Here is a 25709-nt window from a genome sequence, read left to right as displayed (position 1 = left end):
ACATTTTCATTGTTATGCTGATGACACTCAGCTCTATTTATCCATGAAACCCGAGGAGACAGAGAAGTTAGTGAAGCTCCAGACCTGTCTTAAAGACATAAAGTCCTGGATGTCTTCAAATTTCCTCCTCCTTAACCCAGGAAAAACTGAGGTCATGGTGTTTGGTCCTGAACCTCTCAGGGATAGATTAGATCACATGATCACTCTAGATGGTATCTCATTAACATCTAGTCTCTCTGTGAGGAATCTAGGAGTAACGTTTGATCAAAATCTCTCCTTCAACTCACACATTAAATTAGTCTCTAGAAGTGCCTTTTTTCACTTGAGGAACATCACAAAGATCAGGAAGCTGCTGACGCGGCATGATGCTGAAAAGTTAGTCCATGCATTTGTTACTTCCAGGCTGGACTACTGTAACTCTTTATTATCAGGGTGTCCAAACAACTCTTTAAGAAGCCTCCAGTTGATCCAAAATGCTGCAGCCAGAGTTCTGACAGGTATTGACAAAAGAGATCATATTACTCCTGTACTGGCGTCGCTTCATTGGCTGCCCGTTAAATTTAGAATAATTTTTAAAACCCTTCTTTTGACCTACAAGGTCCTCAGAGGCCTAGCTCCATCCTACCTGGAGGAGCTAGTGATACCTTATCAGCACAATAGACCGCTCCGCTCTCAGAATGCTGGTCTACTTGTGGTTCCCAGAGTTTCCAGGAGTAGAATGGGGGGCCGAGCATTTAGCTACCAGGCCCCCCTGCTATGGAACCAGCTCCCTGTCCAGGTACGGGAGGCTGACTCCATCGCTACTTTTAAGATCAGACTCAAAACCTACCTCTTTGAAAAAGCTTATTGTTACTAATTCAGTAGTTCCAGTTACTATCATAGACAGACAAATTATCATACTTAGGGGGTCGTCTAAACGTTAGGTCACATCTTAGTTATGCTGTTATAGGCCAAGGCTGCCGGGGTCCGGAAACATGATCACCTGACAGGCCTCTGTCACTCCACTGGGTCATGGTTTCCTCTCCTCTCCTCTCCTCTCCTCTCCTCTCCTCTCCTCTCCTCTCCTCTCCTCTCCTCTCCTCTCCTCTCCTTCTCCTTTTCCTCTCCCTCTCCTCTTCTTTCCTCTCCTCTTTCCCCTCCTCCTCCTTCTCCTCTCCTCTACCTCCCCTTCACTCTATTTCTCCTCTCCTCTACCCCTCTCCTCTCCTCTCCTACCTATCCTATCCTCTACCTGTCCTCCCCCTTCTCCTCTCTCTTTACCCAGCCGGCCATCAGCAGGAGGGTCCCCCTACATGAGCCTGGTCCTGCTCAAGGTTTCTTCCTGTTAAAGGGGAGTTTTTCCTTGCCACTGTTGCTTGTCTGGGCTGGAAAGCGCCTTGAAACAATTTTGATTGTATAAGACGCTATATAAATAAAATAAAGATTGATTGATAATCTGTTTTTTAAACTTAAATGTGTCGGAGAAAAATAACAAGATGCTAAATACGCTTAAATAACTAGCTGGAACTTCAGTAAAGTTTGAGCTGAATACATACGCTGCCATCGCTACCCAGATGGATAACTGACAGCAATAATAGAAATTATAATGACATTTTAAATCGCACAAAATATCCAGAGTACTTGATTCTAGCTCTCTCTCTTCCTCTGTCTCAGTATCATTAAGTAGTATTAAATGTTAACTATGGGGGACAACTTTGAACAGGCATGAGAGAAGTTCCTGTACTAATGGGTGAAAAACTGAACTGTATTACATTTATGTGACTTGATGTTTCTCCATAACAACCTAAAATTGGACTTTGTATTTACGATTAGACACTTTGCTGATAATCATGTTAACCTATTTATTTCAACTTTTAGATCTACACCATAATACATAGAATATTCATTTAACTTTATCGAAGGTAACGTTTCAATGACACCTGGTCATTGGACAAAAGGCTCTCAGCTCAGCTCAGAACATCTTAAAGCTAAAAATCCACTCATTTCCAAGTGTGTGGTTGATGTAATGTGCTGGTGCTTCTGTTTCTTTTTCCCCTGAAAGATTTCAGGAGTACGACACCTTGAGTACCCTGGTTGGCCTCCTGTCTGAGCAGCCAGAGGAAGTGCTGGTCAATGTAGTGGGAGCCCTGGGAGAGTTTGCAAGGATCCCAACTAACAAAGTCACCATCCGGAAGTGTGGAGGCATCAAGTATCTGATAAACCTGCTCACTGAAACTAACAAGGCATGCAAAATTCTATGGTTTCCAGCACGCTGGTGTGGTACTGAATTCATGTGTTGTGTTGTTGTCTTTGGACCAGGAGCTGCTTTTTAATGTAACCAAGGCAGTGGGTGCCTGTGCCACAGACAAGGAGAGCATGGCGTAAGTCTTCCTTTCTTTTGGGTTTTCCTCTCCTGGTTCTCCAAAAGACCAACTGGAGCTCTGACTGTTAGACTTCCATTTACACAAGATATTTTAAGTATATTTTAAGAAGTCAGTAGTGGTTTACTGACTGCTGTTATTGAATTAGCTCTTACATATTCCTTTTGCTGTATATTGATGTCATACGTTTTGAAGAGACTGACCCCAGTTGGGATATCCAAGCACAACATCATGAACCCGTCATGGACAGAGGATAAAACAAATAATTATGCCTTTGTTCTGTAATTCCAGTTACTTTTGTCTGTCATCTCCAGCCTAATGACAGAATAAAACCTCACAATAAAACCGCACAACCTTTACCTGTTGTGCTTCAGTGGGACTATGGATTAATTCCCAGTTTTTGCTGTAGGTTTGTGGTCCGTGTCAGGATTTGAGTCAGTCAGATGGGCATAACTGAAGCCGGACCCTGCCCAAGAGTGCAAGGCAGGACACCAGCAAACCACAGTCCAGAGCTGGCTTTGTTCTGTTACCCTCAGCCTCTATACAGAAGAACATAATGAAACTTTGTTGCCTTGTTGCTTTTACAAGGCATCAATAGACTAAGGAGCCCAACTTAATTTGCAATGGATGAAAAATAAAACCTAATGTCTGCTGCATTTTCATTGTTATTCAGCTGTTATTGACAAGTTATGAGTCAATTTGCATAATGTGTTCTTGTGGGATGTAAACAAAGGGCTCAATAAAACATGCACTGAAATAAGGCCACAAACAGTAATAAACTTTACAAGAACGGTGTTCTGTACAACCAGTGTTTTGTCATGGGGAGAATTTAGAACAAAAAACAGTCCAAGTCCAAGCATTGCCAACTCCCTGAAAACTCCCTGAAAAATAAATAAGGGACACCCTTGATCCTGCTGATTCTGTTTTTCAAGGGACGATGGGTCATTCTAAAAAGTCTAACTTTTTTTTTTAATGCAGGAGTGGCTGCTTATTTTGAAACATGCATATTTAAAAGGGTTTGCCAAACAGCAGAACTTGTTTTGTTTCAGTTGATTGGACACTTCGGCTGACTAGAAATGAGTTTGTTTGTAATGTTCCACAGACTCAACATGCAAGATCGCCATAACCTGTGTTTCATCATTATTCTCATACAAGTGGGCCATAATTATCATGCTATTCACTCAGACATGAGTTATGAAACTGTTTCTTATGTAATGACTGTTATCAGGAAGTAGACAGTGCAGAGTCAAGAGCACCTTCTTGACTGTCTGTGTTGCTACGTGAGTAAAAAGTCATCCTCAGGTTTATGGTCACCTCCTTTAATCCACCAGTGTTAGCTACAACTTCATTGCTAATCCATTTCTGCTTCATGTTGAGTTCAGGCTGATATAGAGGAACATATGAAGCATCAGTTTGTTTTGCAGTTTGCATTTTCAATGCTCTGATCCATCAAAACTGATTTATATGCAGACAAAATAGAGATGACACATAGGGTGTCCCCTAAGAGTGTTGACTTATTGCCAGTCATAGACATACTCTGATTAGAGGACGTTTAAGTAATTATGACGGCCTTCTACGTCAGTCTTGTTGGAGGACGCACACTTGGGGAATGTGTTAGATCTTATTTCAACCAGACACCTCCTTCACACTGGTGCAGTTCTTAAGGTGCTCAAACGCTGCAGATTTGGCCATCCATGTTTATGGCATGAAGCACATTTAATTTGTGAGCAATGCTCAGAGCAATGTCCGTGAGACATAGAATAACCTGTATTTGGCTCTGTTTGATTTGGAAAGTCAGCCTGTTTTTTTTTGCTCGATTTTAAAAAAAACAAGCCCAAGTGTGAGCCTGCCTAAGTTAATATATTTATAGAACCCATGTATGAGGCACTATACACAGTCCACTCGTCTATGCAAATTAACCTCTGGCTTTGGTATCTCAAGGCTTTTCCATGAGAGCAATTTGAGTGAGCATTAGTGTGGGTAGTTTTCATGTTTGGTGAGGAATTAACAAGACAAAAGGCTGTGGTGAAAAGCAAATGCTGAACTCAATTGATACATATACCTCTAAAATGATACATGGTGCCATACCTATCAGGCCCTCATTTTCCCCTGACTGTCTACATTTCCTTCACTCGCTACTTTTGTCTCCTCCCAACAGAATCATCGATCAGCACGATGGTGTTCGCTTGGTGTGGTCTCTGCTGAAGAACCCTTGTCCAAATGTTCAGTCCAGCGCTGCATGGGCTCTTTGTCCATGCATTGAACATGCAAAGGTCCAGTACAGTGAAACACATTTTCGTGTCTGTGCAAAACACACTTAATAGAAAAAGTCTAACTAAATCTGCATGTACTTCCAGAACAAAAGGGTACGACCACCAAAACAGTAGCTGGTTTAATAAAACATGCTTGTCTCCTAAACTCTCTCTGCAACCTACTTCTGCTTAGAGATTATTAGCAGGGGTACAACTGTGACGGCTTACATGGACCTCAGACTAATATGAAGCAGAGCAGCCTTCTTGGCACACAGGGATGACATGAAAAGCAGGCACAGATAAAGACTGTGTCATATCCTATGGCACATTTTCTGGTTCTCCAGCAGCGAATATTTCCCCAACACACTGCTGGTTACAGACCCTTCTGCAAGAAACACTAAATAATAAGGGAATGCTAAATATAGTAAGCTTCAAGTTTTATTTGGCAAGTAAGACTGCAAATACAAATTCAACAGAGGTACTCCACCTTGCCCCCCCAACACACATTGAAATTAGTTTTAGTATTCAGCTGATGGTGTTTCTGACATGGAATATGTTTTTATTAAACATTTTAACATGTGCATTTGTGTGACAGAGCATCGGAGGAAACTTGTAGTATTCCTTTAAAATAGTGTGAGCTTGTCTACGTCCTGATTACAGGGTAGTGTTACACACTCTAATTTCAGTTTGAAATCAGCAACTCTTTGATCCACTGAGACCCTCATTTCTAACTCTAAATGTGATGTTCTACTAGATCACCTGTGTGATTAAGGTAAACAGCCTGTCAGTGCTTCAATCTTGTTAAGTTCAAACAGTGTTACTGTACTCCAGCAGGTCTTTCTTTCGGTGGTGGAAGGAGTGCGAGCGGGAGAGAGAGAGAACGAATGAAATACTGTGCAAAAAGCGTTTCCTATTTATGTTAGTGAATATAGTTTTATTTTTTGTGTGTTTTGTATTAATTTATTAGTTTAGCGAGTGTGTGTGTGTGAGTTTGTGGGGCGACCGACCGCGTGCGGCCGTCATGGCGGCGAACGCCAAACTGAACGGGTTGAGCCGGAGACACGGAGTGAAGGTGGGAGCGGGCTCCGTGCTCAGTGTGAAGGAGGTGGCTCTGGCTGTGGGCCAGGAGATCGGCCACAGCTCCGTGAAGTCCGCCGCCCGCATGAACAGGGCGGTGGTGCTGTTCGTAGAGCAGGTGGAACAGGCGAACAGGTTGGTGGAGACGGGGATCACGGGGGGGGAGCCCCCGCGCGGAGAGGGAGTCGAAGGCGGAGGGAAAACGGAGTGAGTGTATGCGTTTGACTGAGGTGAGTGGAGCGAGGGAGAATGCGGAGGTGGAGGTGACTGGTGAGAGTGGTGAGGCGGGGAAGGAAATGGATCCAACTGGGGTGGCATTTGAAGTGTTGGGCGGGCTGGGTGAGACTGGGGATGGAATGAGTGAAATAAGTGAACTGGGTGAGGCAGGAGAGTTGGGAGACATGGGTCAAACCGGTGAACAGGGTGTAGCTGTAGGTGACGTGGGGCAGGAGACAGGTGAGCGTGGGGCGCCAGGGAAAATGGCTGGCGAGCAGGGTGAGGTGAGTGTTAGCACAGGTGAGCTGGGTGAGGGAGGTGCAGGTACAAGTGAGGGCAGCGGGGGGGTGTCTGAATGGCGGCCAGCTCCCGCAAAGCGGCGCAGAAAGCAGAAAAATGTAATGAACGACGGTGGTGACAGAAAAGCTGGACGGCTGGAGGATGTAGCCGCTGCTACGGACAACAGTGACCAAGAGTACATGTCCGATGCCAGTGAGCTGTCGAACACAGTGGCGGACAGCGAGAGGGATGACTTGTACCCCCCGAGCATGATCAAGAACTTTCTCACGAAGACCAAAGGCATGAGGGGCCCTGATTTGGGGAGTTACTTCCCCAACAAGCTCCTGTTCATCCAGTCAGCCGGTCATTGGATCAAACACAGAGCGATGTCGGACCTGACTGACCCTGAGATCTTCCGGCTGAGGAAACATATGGGCAAAGCCAGGAAACAACTGAGAGAACTGTCCAACAAGAGCACCAGCTTGTAGGCCGACTGGCTGGGAAGGGATGGAGCCCCCCCGCTGGAGCCTGCGTGACAGGCCACCGTCGTTTTTCCCTCTGTAGGATGGATCCTACTATGTCAGACCAGTGCCCATTTCTGTTCCGGGCGACAGACAATGTTTTTTGTGAGTGTTTGAATGTTGTAAAGGACACTTTTGGATCAATTGGACAGTGGACAAACTCCTTGTGGAGTAACTGTTTTTTGTTGATTCTATTTATTTTTTTGTCAGCACTGGTTTTTTGTTGCTGAGTGTGAATTTGTGTAAAAGTGTTTGTGTAAAAATAAAAATCTTTCTTTCTTTCTTTCTTGTAGAGAAAATATATATGGCGGCTGAGTCCTAAGAAAGTTTGACAACGTTTGTCTGGACATCAGCGTGACAATTTTTAAGGAAATTCAGGAACATGCTTTTTTGTTGTATTCTCTGGGATGGCGCAATGACATGAAGAAAATGGTTGAAACCACTGAGTTGAATCTGTCACATTTGCTCTGGTGCAGTCATTATTTTGATTTGAAAAAGAGCCCATGTGGTTTGAGTTAGCAGATCCATAGTGGCTTTTTGAGGGAGAATTTGTCTACAGTGAGTGCATCTGCCTGATGCTCCATATGATACTGCTCCCCTTCCACAGAAACAGACACGCTGTGTTCTATGCCCACAGGTCTACCATTTGAAATGTAGTATTTCAGAAGGTCAATTATCTTTGTTCTTCAATCAAGAAAGTGGAACAGTAACATGTAATGAAGTGTATCATTTAGATGTGTGATGGGAGCCAAGTCTAGTTGCTTTAGGGAAAGGGTCTGGACATGCTCCTGTAACTCTGAGGAGATTGTTTTCCTCGCTTCAAGATCACACACAGCAGATAATGTGTTTTCTATTTCATTTCAACTGGGTAAGACGACGGCAGAGAAAGGATAGCATGGAAAGCCTTTCCATTTGCAGCCTCATAATGGTGTGGTTTTGGATGTGGGGCCCATCCATGCCTTTAAAGTGATTCTGGTTAGTCCATCGCAGCTGGTGGCTCGAGAGAGCTTCCTCTGTCACAGGGACTCCTGGCCAATCATCATCACTATTCCTGGGAAAGGGCTTCCTGTGTCTCCTGTGTCCAGCACCCCCATTCTGCCTACCCTGCCCTCCACACGTCTCATCCTCTGGCACAGCCTCACAGGTCTGATACACAGCACCATAGTCTGATCTCTGCTGCCTGTGCACAGAGGAGAGCACGGCAGTACATTCAGCTCTCTCCACTGTACACTAAAACAGTGATTAACTTGAAAAAGTCCTGTATTTATGTAATAGAGATTAACTGTACAGTGCAGATAATGAATTCTAGGGTTGCTCTTCTGCACAGTCCACCAGCTCTGGGCCTGTAGACTGATGTCGAAATGGATTTAAATTAAGCATGCTTTGTGATTTTTTTTTTTTTACCTGGACCAATAGAAAAGATTAAATGAGTTTCCCTTGTTCTGTCTCCCCCGGCTGCCCTCCATCATTGCCTCTGTTTTCACAGCATCCTCGTCCATTGGATAGAATGCCGCTGACACTCATTTCTTGGCCTACAGGACGCAGGAGAAAAGGTGCGGTCCGTGGTCGGTGGATTGGAACTGATTGGTAATTTGCTGAAGTCGACAAATAAAGAGGTGCATACAAGCATTTGTGCTGCTATTGCCCGAATATCCAAAGACATGGAGAATCTGGCACTCCTAACTGATTACGGGGTCGTCCCGCTACTGGCCAAGCTGACCAACACAGTAAGTATGTTTTGCTGGTCCTCCATATAGCTGCAAGTGTATCAATATAGGATAAGGATAAGGATAAAAAACTTTATTGATCCCACATCGGGGAAATTGCAGGTTTCAGCGGTAACCCGTGGTGTATGATACAGAAAAGTACTAAAAGAAAAAAAAAAGACTCTTATATTATGTACATTGCTATGTACATTGTACAGTATATACAGAAATTAAAATTATGTACAGAAGGAGTGACGGACAGTGTGAAGAAAAATGAAGGTGCAAGAAGGTCCAGAGGTAGGATGATTAGTTAGTGCAAATATGCCAACCCTGGGTTATTGGTGCTACAATTAAGTGTTGTGCATGTTGAACAATCTGACGGCAGTTGGGATAAATGACCTGCGGTAACGTTTCCTTTTACACCGTGGGTGTAACAGTCTGCTGCTTAAGGTCCCCCACAGTCTCGTGTAGGGGGTGAGAGGGGGTGTCCATAATTGATGTCAGCTTGGCCAACATCCTCTTCTCACCCACCTCGTCAATGGAGTCCAGAGAACAGTCCAGAAGTGAGCCAGCCCTTCTGACCAGTTTGTTGAGTCTCTTCCTTTCCCTCTCTGAGCTTCCACAGCTCCAGCAGACCACAGCGTAGAAGATCACCGATGCCACCACAGAGTCATAAAAAGTCCTAAGCAGTGACCTGCAAACTCCAAAGGATCTCAGTCTCATCAACAGATGAAGACGACTTTGGCCCTTCTTGTACAGGGCGTCTGTGTTATGAGTCCAATCCAGTTTATTATTGAGATGAACACCCAGGTATTTATACTCCTCCACGATCTCAATGTCCAAACCCTGGATGTTCATGGGTGCAGTGTGAGAAGCCTTCCTACTGAAGTTGATCACCACCTCCATTGCTGGTGTTGATGCGCAGATGGTTCAGTTTACACCAGGCGACAAAGTTGGTGATGACCTCCCTGTATTCCAGTTCGTTCCCTTCAGACACACGTCCAACGATGGCTGTATCGTCGGAGAACTTCTGGAGGTGGCAGCTGTCCAAGTTGTGGCTGAAGTCCGATGTGTTGAGAGTGAAGAGGAAAGGAGAGAGAACTGTACCCTGCGGTGCCCCCGTGCTGCAGACAACCACGTCGAACTCACAGTCACGGAGCCTCATGTACTGTAGTCTGTTGGTGAGGTAGTTGGTGGTCCAGGCAGCTAGGTGACAGTCAACTCCGGCTCCCTCTATCTTCCCTCTCAGCAATGATGGCTGGATTGTGTTGAAGGCACTGGAGAAGTCAAAGAACATGACTCTCACAGTGCTCCCGGTGCTTTCTAGGTGTGAGAGTGACCGGTGCAGCAGGTAGATGACAGCGTCATCCACACCAATGCCGATATGCAAACTGTAGAGGGTCCATCTTGCTGTCCATCAGCTGTCGGAGGTGGGTGAGAACGATCCTCTCCATGGTCTTCATCAGGTGAGAGGTTAAAGCCACTGGCCGGAAGTGGTTGGGCTCCCTGGCATGCGCAGTCTTAGGAACCGGAACCACCCATGATGTTTTCCACAGTAGTGCAACTCTCTACAGACTGAGGCTCAGGTTGAAGATGTGCAGGAGTACTCCACAGAGCTGATCTGCACAGTCCTTGAGTAGTCTGGAGTTGATGCCATCAGGGCTAGTAGCTTACCTTGTCTTGGTCCTCCTCAGCTCCTTCCTCACCTGATCAGCTGTAATGGAGAGGCGAGGTGTGACTCCTGGTGGGTGAGGACGGGGATTGGACTGTGAGGGTCGATCTGGCAGGAGGTGGAGGGAGGTGGCATGGTGTGAGGAGAGAGCTGCCGGTACCGGAGGTGTTACAGGGGGAGAGGGGGGATGGTGATGTGACAGCACAGTCAGGTCTGGGCTTTGATGAGTGGTATATTCGCAGTTAAATAAAGTCTCTCAATAGAATTGATCAAATTCCTGTCATTTCTGAGCGCCTCAGTCTCTTATAAATTTTACTACCCCAGTGTGAAATCCCACATTGACTGACTAAAAGGCCTTACGTCCTGATGGTTTTCTGTTCACAGACCGACAATAGGCTCCGTCACCACTTGGCTGAGGCCATTGAACACTGCTGCCTGTATGGCAGCAATAGGGCATCCTTCGGGGATGCTGGGGCTGTGGCCCACCTTGTCGGCTACCTCAAATCGAAAGACCAAGCGGTTCACCGGAGCACAGTTAATGCTCTATTTCAGCTGTCTACAGACGTCAACAATTGCATCATCATGCAGAGTGAAGGAGCCGTCAAGGTCAGTTACAACGCAGTTAATGAACTAGAAAGTAGTTTATTTGGTGCTTTTGATGTGGATCAAATTTCAACCTATTCATTGCAGTGATACATTTAGCCCCACGGCTGCCTACACAAACAATGTACATTTAAAATATTTCACCCTCTAAAAACTCTATTTTACTGTATATAGCTGTCTTTCTTTTTTGTTTAACCAGAACTATTGTTAGAGCTCTTGTTGATGTCTAAATACTGCTCAAGTTCAACCATCCATCCATTATCTAACATATCTTTTAGCTGTGTCACCTCAGGTCAACTTAGAGTTGACAATCCACCTATCCCCTAAGACTATAAATACTAAATAATACTATAAACTCCATATTTTTGATGTGGTTTTCCCAACATGACATTTGTCAGCAAACGTAGAAGCATCTGTGTGCTTGCAGCCTTAATATTTGAAGCATAAACACCAAAAACCACACAGTCAACACACATCGACGGACAATGCTACCTGATATTGCTGCTGTCAAGGCAGCTTGTAGAAATGTTTTTGCTTTTAAGTGACCTTTAACCTTCATCTTTTCTGCTTCCCACAGCCCCTTATCAAAGCCATAGGCTCTGAAGATGAGATGCTCCAGGAAGCTGCTGCCGGCTGTGTGCGCAACATCAGACTAATGGTGAAGGCTTATATGGAGGAAAGAATATTGAAATAATAATGCGTTCAAACTTCAGTTACTTTAGTGGAGTTGTAAAGTGTTAAGTTGATTAAAATTGTTCCCCTAACTTAGATGTCATGTAGAGTATTTTCTGTTTGTTTGGTCACTACTAAGATAGCTCTGTAATTAAAAACAACCCAACCCATCTCTTTACACTTCCAGAATACCTGCAGTGTGGCTATACAGGGATGTTGGTCACCATTAATTCTTACTGACTGACCTAAAATTGGAAAGTCTTTTTGGTATTTTCATAAGTGCTCTGAAGTAGCTTGGAATCTACTGACTTCTATCAATGACAGTAGCTGTATGTGGCTGTGACCTTGTCCAGGTTATACTTCCTGTTCTACATCAACATGTGACACGTTTTCATTCTATCATTGCTGCTTTGTATCTAATTTTTTCAGGTTGTTTGATCCCACTGGTCTTGTCCCAGATATTCAACTAATGTGTGGTTGAAAATCCTCACGTCATCAAAGATTACATGCCCAGCAGCTTCCCAAGTACCTATAAGATGTCATATCATGTCATTATTTAATAAATTACAATTTTAAGTAGGTTCAGAAAGAAGCCTGCTGTCCTCTGGTGGTAGGATACTGAACTGAAGTTCTCAAGCTCAATCTTTTATATTATAGTAATGTGAATAATAAAACCAATCTATAAACATGGTTTAAAAAATACATATATATTTGTGTGTGTGTGTGCGTGTGTGCGCAGACTAACATGGCCTCCAAGACTTTGGCCCCATGGAGGAGGCTAGAGGCAAAAATCATGGTGACACAGAGAGAAGTCAGCCTTCTAACAGAGCTGAGTAGAGGCATGAATCTGAGGACAGAGCTGCCCAAGAAATATACTCTCAATGGCAGGGCAACATGCATGCATGCCACACACCTGGATACTGGAGTGCCTAAAGCTTTATAACATTAACAGGACACTAAGAGAGTTCATCCAGAACTCCATGAAGCTGTGGAACACGACTCTGGAGGCCAACTCAAAGCCAATTGCGCGGGTGAGCATCAGATACGACATATATGAAGAAGATGCCCTGTCCCCCTATTGTTGTTGGTGCCTATGCCTTTCTGTGTTCTGCTATAGCCGCTATGGTGCCTGATAGGAGCTTTCACGTGGTGCTGAGGCAAGTTGGATGGTATTGTGCCCTTCTGGGGGTCCTTCATTATGAGGACTGTATGGCCCTGGGTTAGCCACTCTGGGTGGTTCCCTGATGTTAGCAGCTGGTTCATCTGTGCTGCCAGGCGTTTATGGAGTGCAGTCAGCTTCTTAAGCCAGTAGGTGTGGATCTTACCAGGCCCTGGTGCTGTCCAGCTCTTCATTTTGGACATTCTTGTTTGGATGTCTAAGGTGATGACTACTGGGTCTTGCTCTGGAAGTTGGCTGTGCTCTGTCTCTAGGTCTTGCAGCCATTGGGCATTGGTGTTGCCTCTTTCTCCCAGATACTCTTTGAGCATTGTTCAGTCTCAGCCCTGGGGGGGGTCTGTTGTCATCTTGTTGCCCTGCCATTGAGAGTATATTTCTTGGGCAGCTCTGTCCTCAGATTCATGCCTCTACTCAGCTCTGTTAGAAGGCTGACTTCTCTCTGTCACCATGATTTTTGCCTCTAGCCTCCTCCATGGGGCCAAAGTCTTGGAGGCCATGTTAGTCTGTGTACGAGTCGCTATACAAGTCTAAGTCCAGTGGAGGGATGGAAAGGGTTAGGGTTAGGGTGAGAAGAAATTAGGAGCAGCAAGAGGGGAAGAGCTAGAACAGAGGAAGTGGAAGACCCATCAGGGGGAGTAGGGGAAGATGCAACAGCAGCCTCCTCTTCATCACTCTCCTCCATACGTTTCTTACTGGGGGAGCAGAAGCTGGATGATGAGAAAGACTCAAATCAAATCAAATCAATCTTTATTTATATAGCGTCTTATACAATCAAAATTGTTTCAAGGCGCTTTCCAGAATCCCAGGGCCTGACCCCAGACAAGCAACAGTGGCAAGGAAAAACTCCCCTTTAACAGGAAGAAACCTTGAGCAGGACCAGGCTCATGTAGGGGGACCCTCCTGCTGATGGCCGGCTGGGTAAAGAGAGAGGAGAGGAGGGAGGACAGGTAGAGGATAGAATAGGTAGGAGAGGAGAGGGGTAGAGGAGAGGAGAGGTAGAGTGAAGGGGAGGTAGAGGAGAGGAGAAGGAGGAGGAGGGGAGAGAGGAGAGGAAAGAAGAGGAGAGGGAGAGGAGAGGAGAGGAGAGGAGAGGAGAGGAGAGGAGAGGAGAGGAGAGGAGAGGGAGAGGAGAGGCACAGAGCACAGAAACACACACAAAAAATATACACAATCGCTTCAACGGGGCCGGCGGTCATTATGCAGCTCCGATGGCAGTGATACCTGCAAATAGATAGAGGGGGGGGGGGGGGGAGAAGCAGAAAAACTACACAAGAATCAGCATAACTAGTCTGCTTGATGAGGAGAGGAAAGGAGAGGAAAGGAGAGGAAACCATGACCCAGTGGAGTGACAGAGGCCTGTCAGGTGATCATGTTTCCGGACCCCGGCAGCCTTGGCCTATAACAGCATAGCTAGAATGTGACCTAATGATTAGACGACCCCCTAAGTATGATAATTTGTCTGTCTATGATAGTAACTGGAACTACTGAATTAGTAACAGTAAGCTTTTTCAAAGAGGTAGGTTTTGAGTCTGATCTTAAAAGTAGCGATGGAGTCAGCCTCCCGTACCTGGACAGGGAGCTGGTTCCAAAGCAGGGGGGCCTGGTAGCTAAATGCTCGGCCCCCCATTCTACTCCTAGAAACTCTGGGAACCACAAGTAGACCAGCATTCTGAGAGCGGAGCGGTCTATTGGGCTGATAGGGTATCACTAGCTCCTCCAGGTAGGATGGAGCTAGGCCTCTGAGGACCTTGTAGGTCAGAAGAAGGGTTTTAAAAGTTATTCTAAATTTAACGGGCAGCCAATGAAGCGACGCCAGTACAGGACTTATGTGATCTCTTTTGTCAATACCTGTCAGAACTCTGGCTGCAGCATTTTGGATCAACTGGAGGCTTCTTAAAGAGTTGTTTGGACACCCTGATAATAAAGAATTACAGTAGTCCAGCCTGGAAGTAACAAATGCATGGACTAACTTTTCAGCATCAGGCTGCATCAGTAGCTTCCTGATCTTTGAGATGTTCCTCAAATGAAAAAAGGCACTTCTAGAGACTAATTTAATGTGTGAGTTGAAGGAGAGATTTTGATCAAAAGTTACTCCTAGATTCCTCACAGAGAGACTAGATGTTAATGAGATACCATCTAGAGTGATCCTGTGATCTAATCTATCCCTGAGAGGTTCAGGACCAAACACCATGACCTCAGTTTTTCCTGGGTTAAGGAGGAGGAAATTTGAAGACATCCAGGACTTTATGTCTTTAAGACAGGTCTGGAGCTTCACTAACTTCTCTGTCTCCTCGGGTTTCATGGATAAATAGAGCTGAGTGTCATCAGCATAACAATGAAAATTTATCCCATGCTGCCGAATAATGTTCCCTAAGGGAAGCATGTACAATGTGAAGAGGATTGGTCCGAGTACGGAACCTTGAGGAACTCCATGGCTAACCCTACTGTATGAGGAGGGAACGCCGTGGACATGGGCAAACTGGTATCTATCAGATAAGTATGATCTAAACCAGTCTAGTGCTGTCCCTTTAATCCCAATCACATGTTCCAGTCTCTGTAACAGGATGCTGTGATCAACTGTATCAAAAGCAGCACTGAGGTCCAGCAGAACCAGCATAGAGACCAGTCCATGATCGGAAGCTATGAGAAGATCATTAGTGACTTTAAGAAGTGCTGTTTCTGTGCTGTGGTGAGCTCTAAAGCCTGACTGAAACATCTCAAACAGACTGTTCCTCTGCAGGTGCTCCAGTAACTGAGTCACCACCACCTTCTCTAGAACTTTAGAGATAAAAGGAAGGTTGGATATTGGCCTATAATTTGCCAAGACATCAGGATCCAGTGATGGTTTTTTAAGCAACGGCTTAATCACTGCCACCTTGTAGGACCGGGGTACATAACCTGACACTAAAGAACCATTGATCTGGTCCAGGATAGAACTGCCTATCAGTGGTAGAACATCCTTCAACAGGTGTGTTGGGATGGGATCTAAAAGACACGTAGTGGTCTTGGATTTCTGAATTAGCGATGACGCCTCAGAAAAATATATAGGGCTGAAGGAGCTTAAGGGCTCGTTGGAGACCCTGCATGTTCCCACAGTCGGCACATCTGGTGATGGTCCAGTTGTAGGGATGGCCTGGTTAGCTTTCTCTCTGATAGCTAGAACTTTATCAGTGAAGAAGCTCATGAAGTCTTCACCACTAAGGGAAGAAGGGATACGTGGATCTAAAACACTGTGACTCTTGGTTAATTTGGCCACAGTGCTGAAGAGAAACCTGGGGTTGTTCTTATTTTCCTCAATCAAAGAAGAAAAATAAGCTGTTCTAGCCTTGCGAAGGGCCTTTTTGTATACTAATAGACAGTCTTTCCAGGCTACATGATAGCTGTCTATCTTACAAGAGTGCCACTTCCTTTCCAGTCTTCGCACTTTCTGCTTGAGGGTCCTGATATGTGAATTATACCAGGGGGCACACCTCCTCTGATTTACTATTTTCTTTTTCAGGGGGGCAACAGAATCAAGCGTGATTCTCAGTGAGGTTGCTGCACCTTCAGCAATAGAGTCAACCTCAGCAGGGCTAAGATTATAATGATTGATCCCTGGGGAAACACGCGGTGGTCCTGGGATCAGCACAGGGATCACTTCCTTAAACTTAGCTACAGCATTATCTGAAAGACATCTGCTATAGTGAGACTTTGTTCTGAGCATAGAAGAATCCTTAATCATAAATGTAAAAGTGATCAAAGAGTGGTCTGACAGGACTGGGTTCTGAGGGAACACTGACACATGTTCTACCTCAACACCATAAGTCAGAACTAGATCTAGGGTGTGGTTAAAGCTGTGAGTTGGTTGGTTTATCTGCTGGAGGAAACCAACTGACTCAAGTAATGAAATGAAGCCATTTCTAAAGCTGTCGTTTATAACGTCCATATGGATGTTAAAGTCTCCAATGATAATGACTTTTTCCGTTCTAAGGACCAAGTCAGATAAGAAGTCAGAGAACTCAGACAGGAACTCTGAATGTGGCCCAGCAGGGGGCCGATATACAACTGCAAACAGAAGTGGCTTTTCTGTCCTCCAGTTCAGATGAGTGATGCCAAGAGTCAGGCTTTCAAATGAACTGAAGCTATGTTTTGGTCTGGGATTAATTAATAACTTGGAGTGATAGATTGCTGCCACTCCCCCTCCTCGACCAGTAACCCGTGGAATATGATAATTAAGATGGGTAGGAGGAGTAGATTCATTTAAGGTAACATACTCCTCCTCCTGAAGCCAGGTCTCAGTAAGACAAAATAAATCGATGTGATGATCCGCTATCAGGTCGTGCACTAACAGGGATTTACACAAAAGAGATCTAATATTTAACAGTCCACACTTAATTGTGATATTAGTTTCTCCAACTTGTGCTTCAGTATTAATTTTAATAAGATTTTGGTGATTGACCGCTCCCCTGCTCTGTGCTTGGTGAATTTTTAACCGTGGAACAGAGACTACCTCTATAGTGTTAAATATGTTATTGTTGGTGGATGAGGGTTCTAAGGAAGCAGCAGAGAGGTGTGTAAGACTACAACTCTGCATCCTGGTCTGGACCCTGGATTGTCAGGTCACTTTGGGTCTAATAAAATTAGCCAGATTACTAGAAATGAGAGAAGCGCCATCTCGAGTGGGATGGACACCGTCTCTCCTAATCAGACCAGGTTTTCCCCAGAAGGTGCTCCAATTGTCTATAAAGGCCACCTGGTTATCGGGGCACCACCGTGACAGCCAGCGACGAAGCGATGACATGCGGCTAAACATCTCATCGCTGGCCAGATTGGGGAGGGGACCAGAGAATGCTACGGAGTCCGACATCGTTTTTGCGTAGTTACACACCGACTTCAAGTTAATTTTAGTGACCTCCGACTGACGAAGCCGGGTGTCGTTGGCTCCGACGTGAATAATAACTTTACCAAATTTACGATTACGTCTCGCCAGCAGCCATAAATTTGCTTCTATGTCGCCCGCTCTGGCCCCCGGAATGCACTTAACTATGGTCGCTGGAGTCGGCTTCACGTAGCGCAAAACAGAGTCGCCAATTACCAGGGTCGGTTTCTCGGCGGGTGTGTCGCCGAGTGGGGAAAAGCGGTTAGCCACGGGAAGCGGTTGGTGGTGCACCGTGGGCCTTTGTTTTGGGCTACGCTTCCTACGAACCGTCACCCAGCCGCCCTGGCTAGCCGGCTGCTCGGCTGCTGCCGGGGGACCGCTAGCTGTAGCTACGCTAGGCGGCTCCGCAGCAGCTAGCTTACCCTGGCTACATGACGCAACTCCAGCTAACTCCAAGCTGCGGAACCGCGTCTCAAGCTCGCTAAGTCTCGCCTCCATAGCCATAAATAAACTACACTTCTTGCACCTATTCCCTTCACTAAGGGAGGCAGAGGAGTAACTAAACATTTCACACTCTGAACAGACAAAGACACCGGGTGAAACAGACGGTGAGGCCATGCTAACGCTAGTGATCGGCGAAGCCCTGTATTTGTTTAATATGGGTTGTTTCTTACTGTTGATATCAGGTGACTAGAATGTCTCAAGTGTTCAAAATTTTAAGTAAAGTGAATACAACACACCAAGTGTTCAATATTAAGTGAATACAACACACCAAGTGTTCAATATTAAGTGAATACGGCACCCCGTGCACAATGCAACCAACGAACGATAGAAGGGACAGGAAGTGACGCAATACTCCTCATCTCATCATTCTCATTCTATGAGAATGATGAGAAAATAAATATTGAGATGAATTATTTTAGTACTTAAATGTGTTTTAAAGTTGTTGGAGAAAAAGACAACATGCAGGAGATGGAAGTTCACAGATGAGAAATGCAGCTGATGGAGCATGATGCAGTATACAGAGGCAAGCTGGAGGATGCAGGATACAGAGGCAGGCTGGAGGATGCAACCATCAGCCGGCATCCTTGGGCACCTTCGTCCACCTGTAATTCCATTTCAGAAACAAGTTCCGATTCATTTTCCTTTCAACTGCTTCCTCTTTTTTTCTTTTGTTTTGTTAAATTTTGAAACCTTAAAAATTCACAAGTCATTAACAGGGACACAAATGTGTGATCCTATCTGATTTTTGCTTTTAAGACAAACAACTTTTTGGATATTATGCCTAAAATGTGACTCTGGACCTTAAACGCTACTTTAGCTATAAATCAATGTTTCTACAGTGTCGCTGCCCTCCATAAGTGTTAGCTGTTCACCTACTAATGGATAACATGAGAAGGGATCAAATCAGACAGATTAGCTGAACCTTCTGGTGGTGTAATATTACACCAGAAATCCTGGCCACAACAATAAGAAATCTCTCAAAGCCATTCAAAATCACCCAAGCCTCTTATGTGGCCTAATTTATTTGTTTGGTCAATGCCAAAATAGCTCTTTAAATACCCCCCCACCCCTATATCTGTATATTAAAAATACTACCTTTTTGGGGTATTTTCCTTATTTCTAAGTGAATATTTTTATTGCGTAACATTTGAAATAAAACAAAAAACCATTACAGAATATCACAGAATGTACAAAAATGGTAGTTTTACAGATGGCTAGAGAAAATTTAGGCAATTTAAAGTAACCTAGTAATGAATGAGCAGTTTACAAGTCAAACTGAAGTTGTCACATGTAAAAACCTTTTAGCTGCTAAACCAACCTGAGATCATAAACATTAACATCAAATATCAAAAACAAACATATGAACACATACATCCAGCAGATCCAAGTGTTCTGTATGTAAATGAGGGCTGAAATGTTGAGCTCGCGTCTCAGGAGACACCGCTAACGTCAGTAAAATGGTAACTGTGAGTTAAAGAGGTTTTGAGTTTGGTAGGAAGGAGTGGAGAGTGTGGGCAGGTGAGTGAGGGGGGAGAGATGGAAAGGGGGGGGGGGAGGGTGAGGAGAGGAAGAGAGGCAGGGGGTGATCGCTCTGCTGCTGCAGGGGAGCATGCCAGGATTGGTGGCAGGGGGGGAAACTGTGAGTGGAGAGGAGGGGCTGCTGGGAGTCTCACAGGAAGCTCCGCTCAGGAAGGACGAGTCTGGAAGGGACAATCAAGTTCAGATCTCAAGCAGAGGTGCCTCTGCTCACTTTTCATTCAGATCAGAGGAATACTAAGACACTCTAATCTCATTTCCTGCTACAGGGTGGACACATGTACAGCAGGAAATACAAATAAATCCCGAGAACTACTGCAGGGATGGGTGGGTTTTCATACAAGACTAAAATCAACATTAAAGGTAAAATCCTTTAATTCTGACATGTGGACCATCCTCAATGACCGGAGAACTGACTGCGAGGTAGAAGCCCCGGGTCAACAACAGTTACATTAAATGATGGTTCACAGAAATGATGGACCAGAACAGCGAACAGTGACAGTGTGCACAGGACATGCAAAAACAGCTGGTTTCTCACACTAAGTAGATTTATTGGTATTGTGACTGTGTTGACTTCAGACTCATATACAGACTATACAGAGAACACAGAGAGGTGAAAAGAGTGTTTGTGTATTCTGACAGTACCCAGATTCCATAAAGCGGTCCATGCTGCCAGCTCTTTTGCATCTTCCAGCAGAACACACAGCTTGTTGGGGATGTAAGTGCTGTTGATAGATGAGATCACCACCTGAAAACACACACACCCCCACACAACCACAACCACACCCACACATTACATGTTCTGTTACGTCTCATTGCATTCCTATAAAGTGAAAAATTAGGGATAGTTTATCTCTACATTAACCCGTGAGAATGCTGCAGGGAACATGAAAACCAGATTTAAGCTCTGTGAACGGTGGAGTCAAAGCAGGCAGTTGTGCACCTTGAAGAGCACCAGCAGTGTTCTGTCTAAACCTGGAGTGGAGTACAGATGATATTCAGGCTCCGACCAGTTGTTCTTGCAGCAGTAGACGTCAAGCAAACTGACAGCGGATGTGAACTGACTCAGCTTCAAGGCTAGGACACTGGTGGGGGAGAGGGGAGTGCCAGGGAATAGGGGGAACAAAAGGCCATCTTTGTCACCTGGCAACACATGACACATTATTGTAACTTTCCTGAGTCGAACACAAGAGCGAACACCCTGTCTATGTCCTTATAACTGAGCTGCTTTAAACTTCACACATCACTGTAGCCGTTTCCATTCTGGAGAGTTTATTCATGAACAGTTTAGAATCAGCAGTTTAGGGATGAGCTCCTTGTCTTAACAGGAACAACACTCATGTAGGCCAGCATTACTGTACTGTAATATTTGTGAATAAAATACTACTTTCACACAGAAATGAGTACATGGTGGGGGGTTTTGTAATGCGTTTCGAGCTGCCTTGGCTTGCCATTTGGCCAGTTTTCACACTGCAAGCAGGGGTGTGTCTGTCCTCTAGCTGGGCAGGACGTGGCTGGTTTGTTCCTCCCCTTCATTCGGCATTGCATTATCATTACACCTTTACACATTACACCACTACAAGGTAAACAATAGACAACATGAACATCAGCGAGCCGATGGTCAGCGTTGTTATTTTATACTTTGCTATTTTGTCCCCTTTGCAAAGTTTACAAGCTCAGTGCAGATTGAACAGTTAATTTATGTTAATTTAGCCATTTAGAATTTGTGGCTAATCTAGAAAGATTATAAAACATAACATTTAACTAGTCTGTCGTATTCATTGCGCCAGTGATTACTAAGCAAAGGAGTGACTCCCAGCATGGAATCTGCTGCCGACACTCTTCTCTGCAGAAGCGGCGCAAATCTCAGGATATTGTCAGCTTGATACAAAAGCTGTGCCATATCGCAACACCAGCTCTGTATAATCAATGCCCAATTGGTGATGCAATTCACGTATGTGCCTCCATTAAAGATTGTGACCAACATTTGAGTGGTTCGACTGAAAAATTGGGGCAAAAATCTCTTCAGAGCTCAGCCACTGTTGGCAAGCTGTTCAGTGATGAAATCACAAAGCGACAGGCAGGTACACCAACGTTGTCAGGTAATTTAGTGGGACGGCTTTCATACTGCAGGCGACCCAGGTCGTCCTGCCAAATTCCTGGGTCAATTTGAGCGTCATTTCTCCTGAGATGAATTGCAACCCTTTCACAGACCCATGTTGTCCCATGCTATTGTCATGCAGTGTGAAAGGGGCTTAAATGAGTTTCTCTGATGGCTTCTTACTAAAACTAAACCTTATATTCATCACTTCTGCACACAGACACAGGGTGTATGCTATTTTCTGGGGTCTGTCAGTCAGATCAAAGCAATTATTTGCAACAAATGATGGCAATAATTAAGAGGAAAGTATAGAAATCATCATCTCAGTGGCAAATTCATACTTGACCATACTGACATAACACCATCTGATTTACAGTAAACTTAACCAAAGCACTAAATGCAACCATATGAACAAAATTCAAGAATATTACAATATAAGACAATGACAAATTAAACAGATGATCTAGGTATGCTATTAAAGGTGCAGATTAAATTACTTTAAATTGAAACAATTAACATTTAAAATGTAAAAACATCCAATTCCAAAAACAGCAGAAATCAAAAAACTTCTTTAAACCACCCCCCCTCACCTGCTTGTGCAGTGTAGACTGGGCTTCCCATACATGAGGGCAGGGTCATGGTTCTAAGATGACCATCTTCATTTGAAGCCCCCCCCATCATCCCTCCGTTGCTTCTGTACATGCAAACCTTCCCTCCGCTTGCTGTACTGCTGTTTCCCAGGTATCCCCTGTTGCCATGCCTCCTGCTGCCGTTGCTGTCTTCTTTGATGGTGGCAGGTTTGGCCAGCATTACCTCTATGGTGGCACCATCAATCTGGACTCCATTCATGATGGCAAGTGCTGCAAGAGCATCTTCACGGCAGTAGTAGTGGACAAAGGCATAGTCTGTAAGTTTTTTGACACGCTCCACTGAGCCTGGCTTGAAGTGTGAGAATTCTTGGAAAAGAGTCTCTTCAGTGGTGCTCAGCATCAGGTTACGCACCTGGAGGTCAGACAAGAAATCATGTGACCTCATCAACATTGTCGCTTCTTGTCTGGTCATGATTTCATGTGACCTCACCATGATCCGACAAGAAAAGACAATGTGATGAAACTTAATATAAGTGAAAAAAAAATTATTTTTATTGTCACCAGGACAAAAATTGATGATCTTGGGCGTATTGACAGTCCTCAACAGCTGTCCTGTGGCTTTATTGGATAGATGAATACAGTAACAACAGCTACATTGAGTGTTTGCCTTATGATGTTTCTTGATCTACTAAATGATTGGCAGAAAAATATTTGCTCTGATGACAGTCAAAATAAGATGTGATAGTCGTGTAAAGTAAATAATGGGTAGCTCTGCCAACAACTGCAGCTGTAAGACTAGCAATGCTAGACTCTCAGTAGGATGCATTCACGTCTACATCCTAAAAAGAAAATGTCGGTCCCAGGTGATTCTCACTTCAGATAGAAACTCTGCAGTCATTTCCTCTGTTATCAACTGACTTACATAGATGACTCTGACGCGCTGCATAACCTCCTCTTCCACATCCTTCTCTGGCTCTGCCCAGTCCACTTGGATGGACTGACCCCACAGCTGAAAGGTTCCTGTAGTACAAAATTAAGGCACAGGAACAGAGCCTACACTGACACAAGTCAAAAAAACACAAAAAGCGTAGATAACCAGAACACAATGGATTCCTAAAAAGCACAGGACAGGACAGGAACAGACCAGAAAGACAAACAGACCACACACAGACAAACAGATGGTTCAGAGAGCTGAACAGTTCGACAGATAAGTACCAGGGATGAGTTTCCTTCGGGCCATGGCTGCTGCTTTGTGGGACTTGTATTCCACAAAGGCGAATCCACGGTTCCTGCTCTTATCGGTGGAACTTGGATACATTATTACATCAACCACACCGTCTGTCACCTGAGACACACAGGTGACATGTGCATAGGACAGTTTGTATGTGCTGTCAATTAAATTTTGGGTGGAATTCACAATGTTCATGTTGTAGATGGCAATCCCTATGGGCACTAATCTAATGGAAAACATGGTTACATCCGTTCAGCAGTAGTCCAAGAGTACGTTTGAGGACATCATCAGTGGGGGTCTCATGATTGTCAAAAGAGTTCACTTAAACAGCCTCAGAATTTAAATTGAGTCAAATTTTCCTATATCTCAGCAATAATAGGAGAAAAATAGCTAGAGACTCCTGAAAAGCTGACGCATCACTTTTGCCCTATCGCTGGTTACCTCAAGATGCCTGTGGATCTGTAGTTAAATTAAGAATCAAAACCAAGATGACTACCTTTTTCATCTCTGCCATGACCTCGTCTTTCGTCTTCTCCTTGGGGATGGAGCCAATAAAAAGGCGGCAGTTGTCCAGACTCACACAAACACCAATGAACTTTCCCGGACGTACTTTGTAGTTGTCCAACATCTGGATGGCTCTCTGCGCTGCCTCCCTGTACAAAATATTTTTGGTTGTGCATCCACACCGATAAACAATTACACAATTCAAACCACTCGAGCTGTACTTTACTTGTTGGTATACATGACAAAGGCATAACCACGGTTTTCTCCAGTGAATTCCATCATCAGTCTGAACTCATACAGCTTGCCTGCTCTCTCAAACAGAGGAACAAGCTCATCTTCATACATGTCTCTGGGAATCTTCCCCACAAACACCTCACAGCCCCGTGGTGGCGGTGGGCCCTCCCAGCCTGTAGAATTCAATAAAAAACTACATGAGAAACCAACAGGAAGCTTCCAAATGTTTAATTATCATGGGTGTTACAACCTGCAAACACTATACTGTGTCTTTGATGGGTTATTTTCATATGAGCTACTCTTCTGCAGTTCCTCTATACAAAACTCAATTTTAGCTGTTCAATCTAATGACAACGGCAGCAATATAATGATTATAGCACTAGTTAAGCCTTGTTAAACATTTTAACTGTCATTAGCTATTATTATTTTTGCTCTGATACTGCTATAGTTACTAAGTGTCTTCTTATGCAAGCCTTCACAAAATTCAGCATTTCTATTTACTGTACATGTTCTACTGAACAGAACTCCAATAATAGATTATTCATGATACTCATGCTTTGGCCAACATTGGATATCTTTCAGAGTATTTACACAGGGGCTGACATAAGCAGTGAGGAGCCAACAATTGCTCTTGGTCAACATTGCTGCATGCAATGTTCGTTTCTGCCCCCCCCCCCCCCCCCCCCCCCCCGCCCCCATTCTTTATTTAACCATGTGCACAGATGAACACTTTATGACCTTGGTTTCTTCTCTACTCATACATGAATGCACTGACCTTCCTGAGGTTAAATCTGACAAATATTACAGCTAAGTGATGGCTTTTGCATGAGGACCAAAGTTAATAGTTGTAAGTACTCGTTCAGACCTGGAGGAGGACCACCATACTTCCTCTGCCCGTTCTCCTGCACCATGCTGTAGCCTGTCTTCTCCATCAGATCCAGCAACGCCACGACTTCAGCACAGGACACTTTGACCTCATCGGTCATCGGCGCCAGGGGATCAACTTTACCATCCTTGTCTCCATCCTTTTCCTTACCAACATCTGTCGGAAACATTAATATTACACACATTAGAAATTAGTATAAAATAATAAGAATAATAGCACAGTGTATATCACTACGACCCATGTCATCTTGAAACCAGTAATTGAGGAATGTAGCTTACGTGAATTATCATTGCAACCAGCGAAGCTAGTTGCATTGAACAATCAAAAATTACTTATTACAAATTACTTGTGTTGAATTACGTTACCACTTGGCTTTTGTTGTCTTTCTTCTTTTGAGAACTTAAGGGCATTTATAAAGCAAACAGCTAGTAAATCCGTTAGCAACTAGCTAACGAATAAGCATACCAGTTCCTTCGCAACTGAAGACAAACTTAAGTTCTCATAAAAAACATGGAGGGAAATAGAAACTCACCCGTTCCACACTTCGCCATTATATTTAACAAAATTTTGGGTCTTTTAAAAAGGGCTCAAAATGCCAGACGGGCACGACGATAAAATGACGCACCAATAAATTTACAGACGTTTTGCCTGAGGAGGCGGGGCAACGGCCTCAGGTATTTGCTTATAGTTATTATTTTAGTTTATCAATAATTAATATATGGAATCTGTG

At 44.4% G+C, this 25709-nt stretch overlaps 2 protein-coding genes across 5 annotated transcripts in view; one reads left to right on the top strand and one right to left on the bottom strand.

Annotated features, from left to right (window-relative positions):
- Window positions 1–11947, top strand: part of odad2 (outer dynein arm docking complex subunit 2) — a 23409-nt gene extending 11462 nt beyond the window's left edge. The window contains exons 9-15 of one of the 3 annotated variants that reach the window (XM_029843106.1): window positions 2042–2222; window positions 2299–2360; window positions 4519–4633; window positions 8244–8432; window positions 10468–10689; window positions 11264–11344; window positions 11788–11947. In XM_029843106.1, the coding sequence (XP_029698966.1) occupies window positions 2042–2222; window positions 2299–2360; window positions 4519–4633; window positions 8244–8432; window positions 10468–10689; window positions 11264–11344; window positions 11788–11796 (859 nt within the window). In that variant the 3' untranslated portion in view covers window positions 11797–11947. Of the gene's footprint in view, window positions 1–2041; window positions 2223–2298; window positions 2361–4518; window positions 4634–8243; window positions 8433–10467; window positions 10690–11263; window positions 11507–11787 lie in introns of those variants that run through there. The other 2 variants (XM_029843105.1, XM_029843107.1) reach the window with 2 other exon arrangements.
- Window positions 11948–18993: 7046 nt separating this feature from the next.
- On the bottom strand, window positions 18994–25670 carry rbm46 (RNA binding motif protein 46). Of its 2 annotated transcripts, XM_011618179.2 has the most exons (10): window positions 25512–25670; window positions 24959–25135; window positions 24086–24266; window positions 23852–24008; window positions 23340–23469; window positions 23047–23144; window positions 22125–22536; window positions 20377–20576; window positions 20079–20181; window positions 18994–19597 (listed from the first exon to the last, which is right to left on the bottom strand). In XM_011618179.2, exons 1-10 carry the CDS (start codon window positions 25528–25530, stop codon window positions 19347–19349), a joined length of 1728 nt encoding a protein of 575 aa, XP_011616481.1. In that variant the 5' UTR covers window positions 25531–25670; the 3' UTR covers window positions 18994–19346. The 2 variants fall into 2 exon arrangements, with proteins under 2 accessions (XP_011616481.1, XP_029698331.1); XM_029842471.1 differs by lacking the exon at window positions 25512–25670 and having other exon boundaries at window positions 24959–25502.
- Between the last annotated feature and the right edge of the window lie 39 nt (window positions 25671–25709).

The sequence above is a fragment of the Takifugu rubripes genome, chromosome 10 (assembly GCF_901000725.2).
Source record: "Takifugu rubripes chromosome 10, fTakRub1.2, whole genome shotgun sequence".
Taxonomy (NCBI): domain Eukaryota; kingdom Metazoa; phylum Chordata; class Actinopteri; order Tetraodontiformes; family Tetraodontidae; genus Takifugu; species Takifugu rubripes.
The sequence above is the reverse complement of the archived record's forward strand: the minus strand, read 5'-3'. Positions and strand labels throughout refer to the sequence as shown.

Excerpts from the sequence above, each read along its gene's own strand:
- rbm46 (XM_029842471.1), bottom strand. The coding sequence starts at position 25,163 with ATGTGTGTAATATTAATGTTTCCGACAGATGTTGGTAAGGAAAAGGAT. Across the intron at positions 24,267-24,958 it reads GTATGGTGGTCCTCCTCCAG|GCTGGGAGGGCCCACCGCCA; the intron begins GTCTGAACGAGT and ends TGAATTCTACAG. Across the intron at positions 23,145-23,339 it reads CCGAAGGAAACTCATCCCTG|GAACCTTTCAGCTGTGGGGT; the intron begins GTACTTATCTGT and ends TTTGTACTACAG.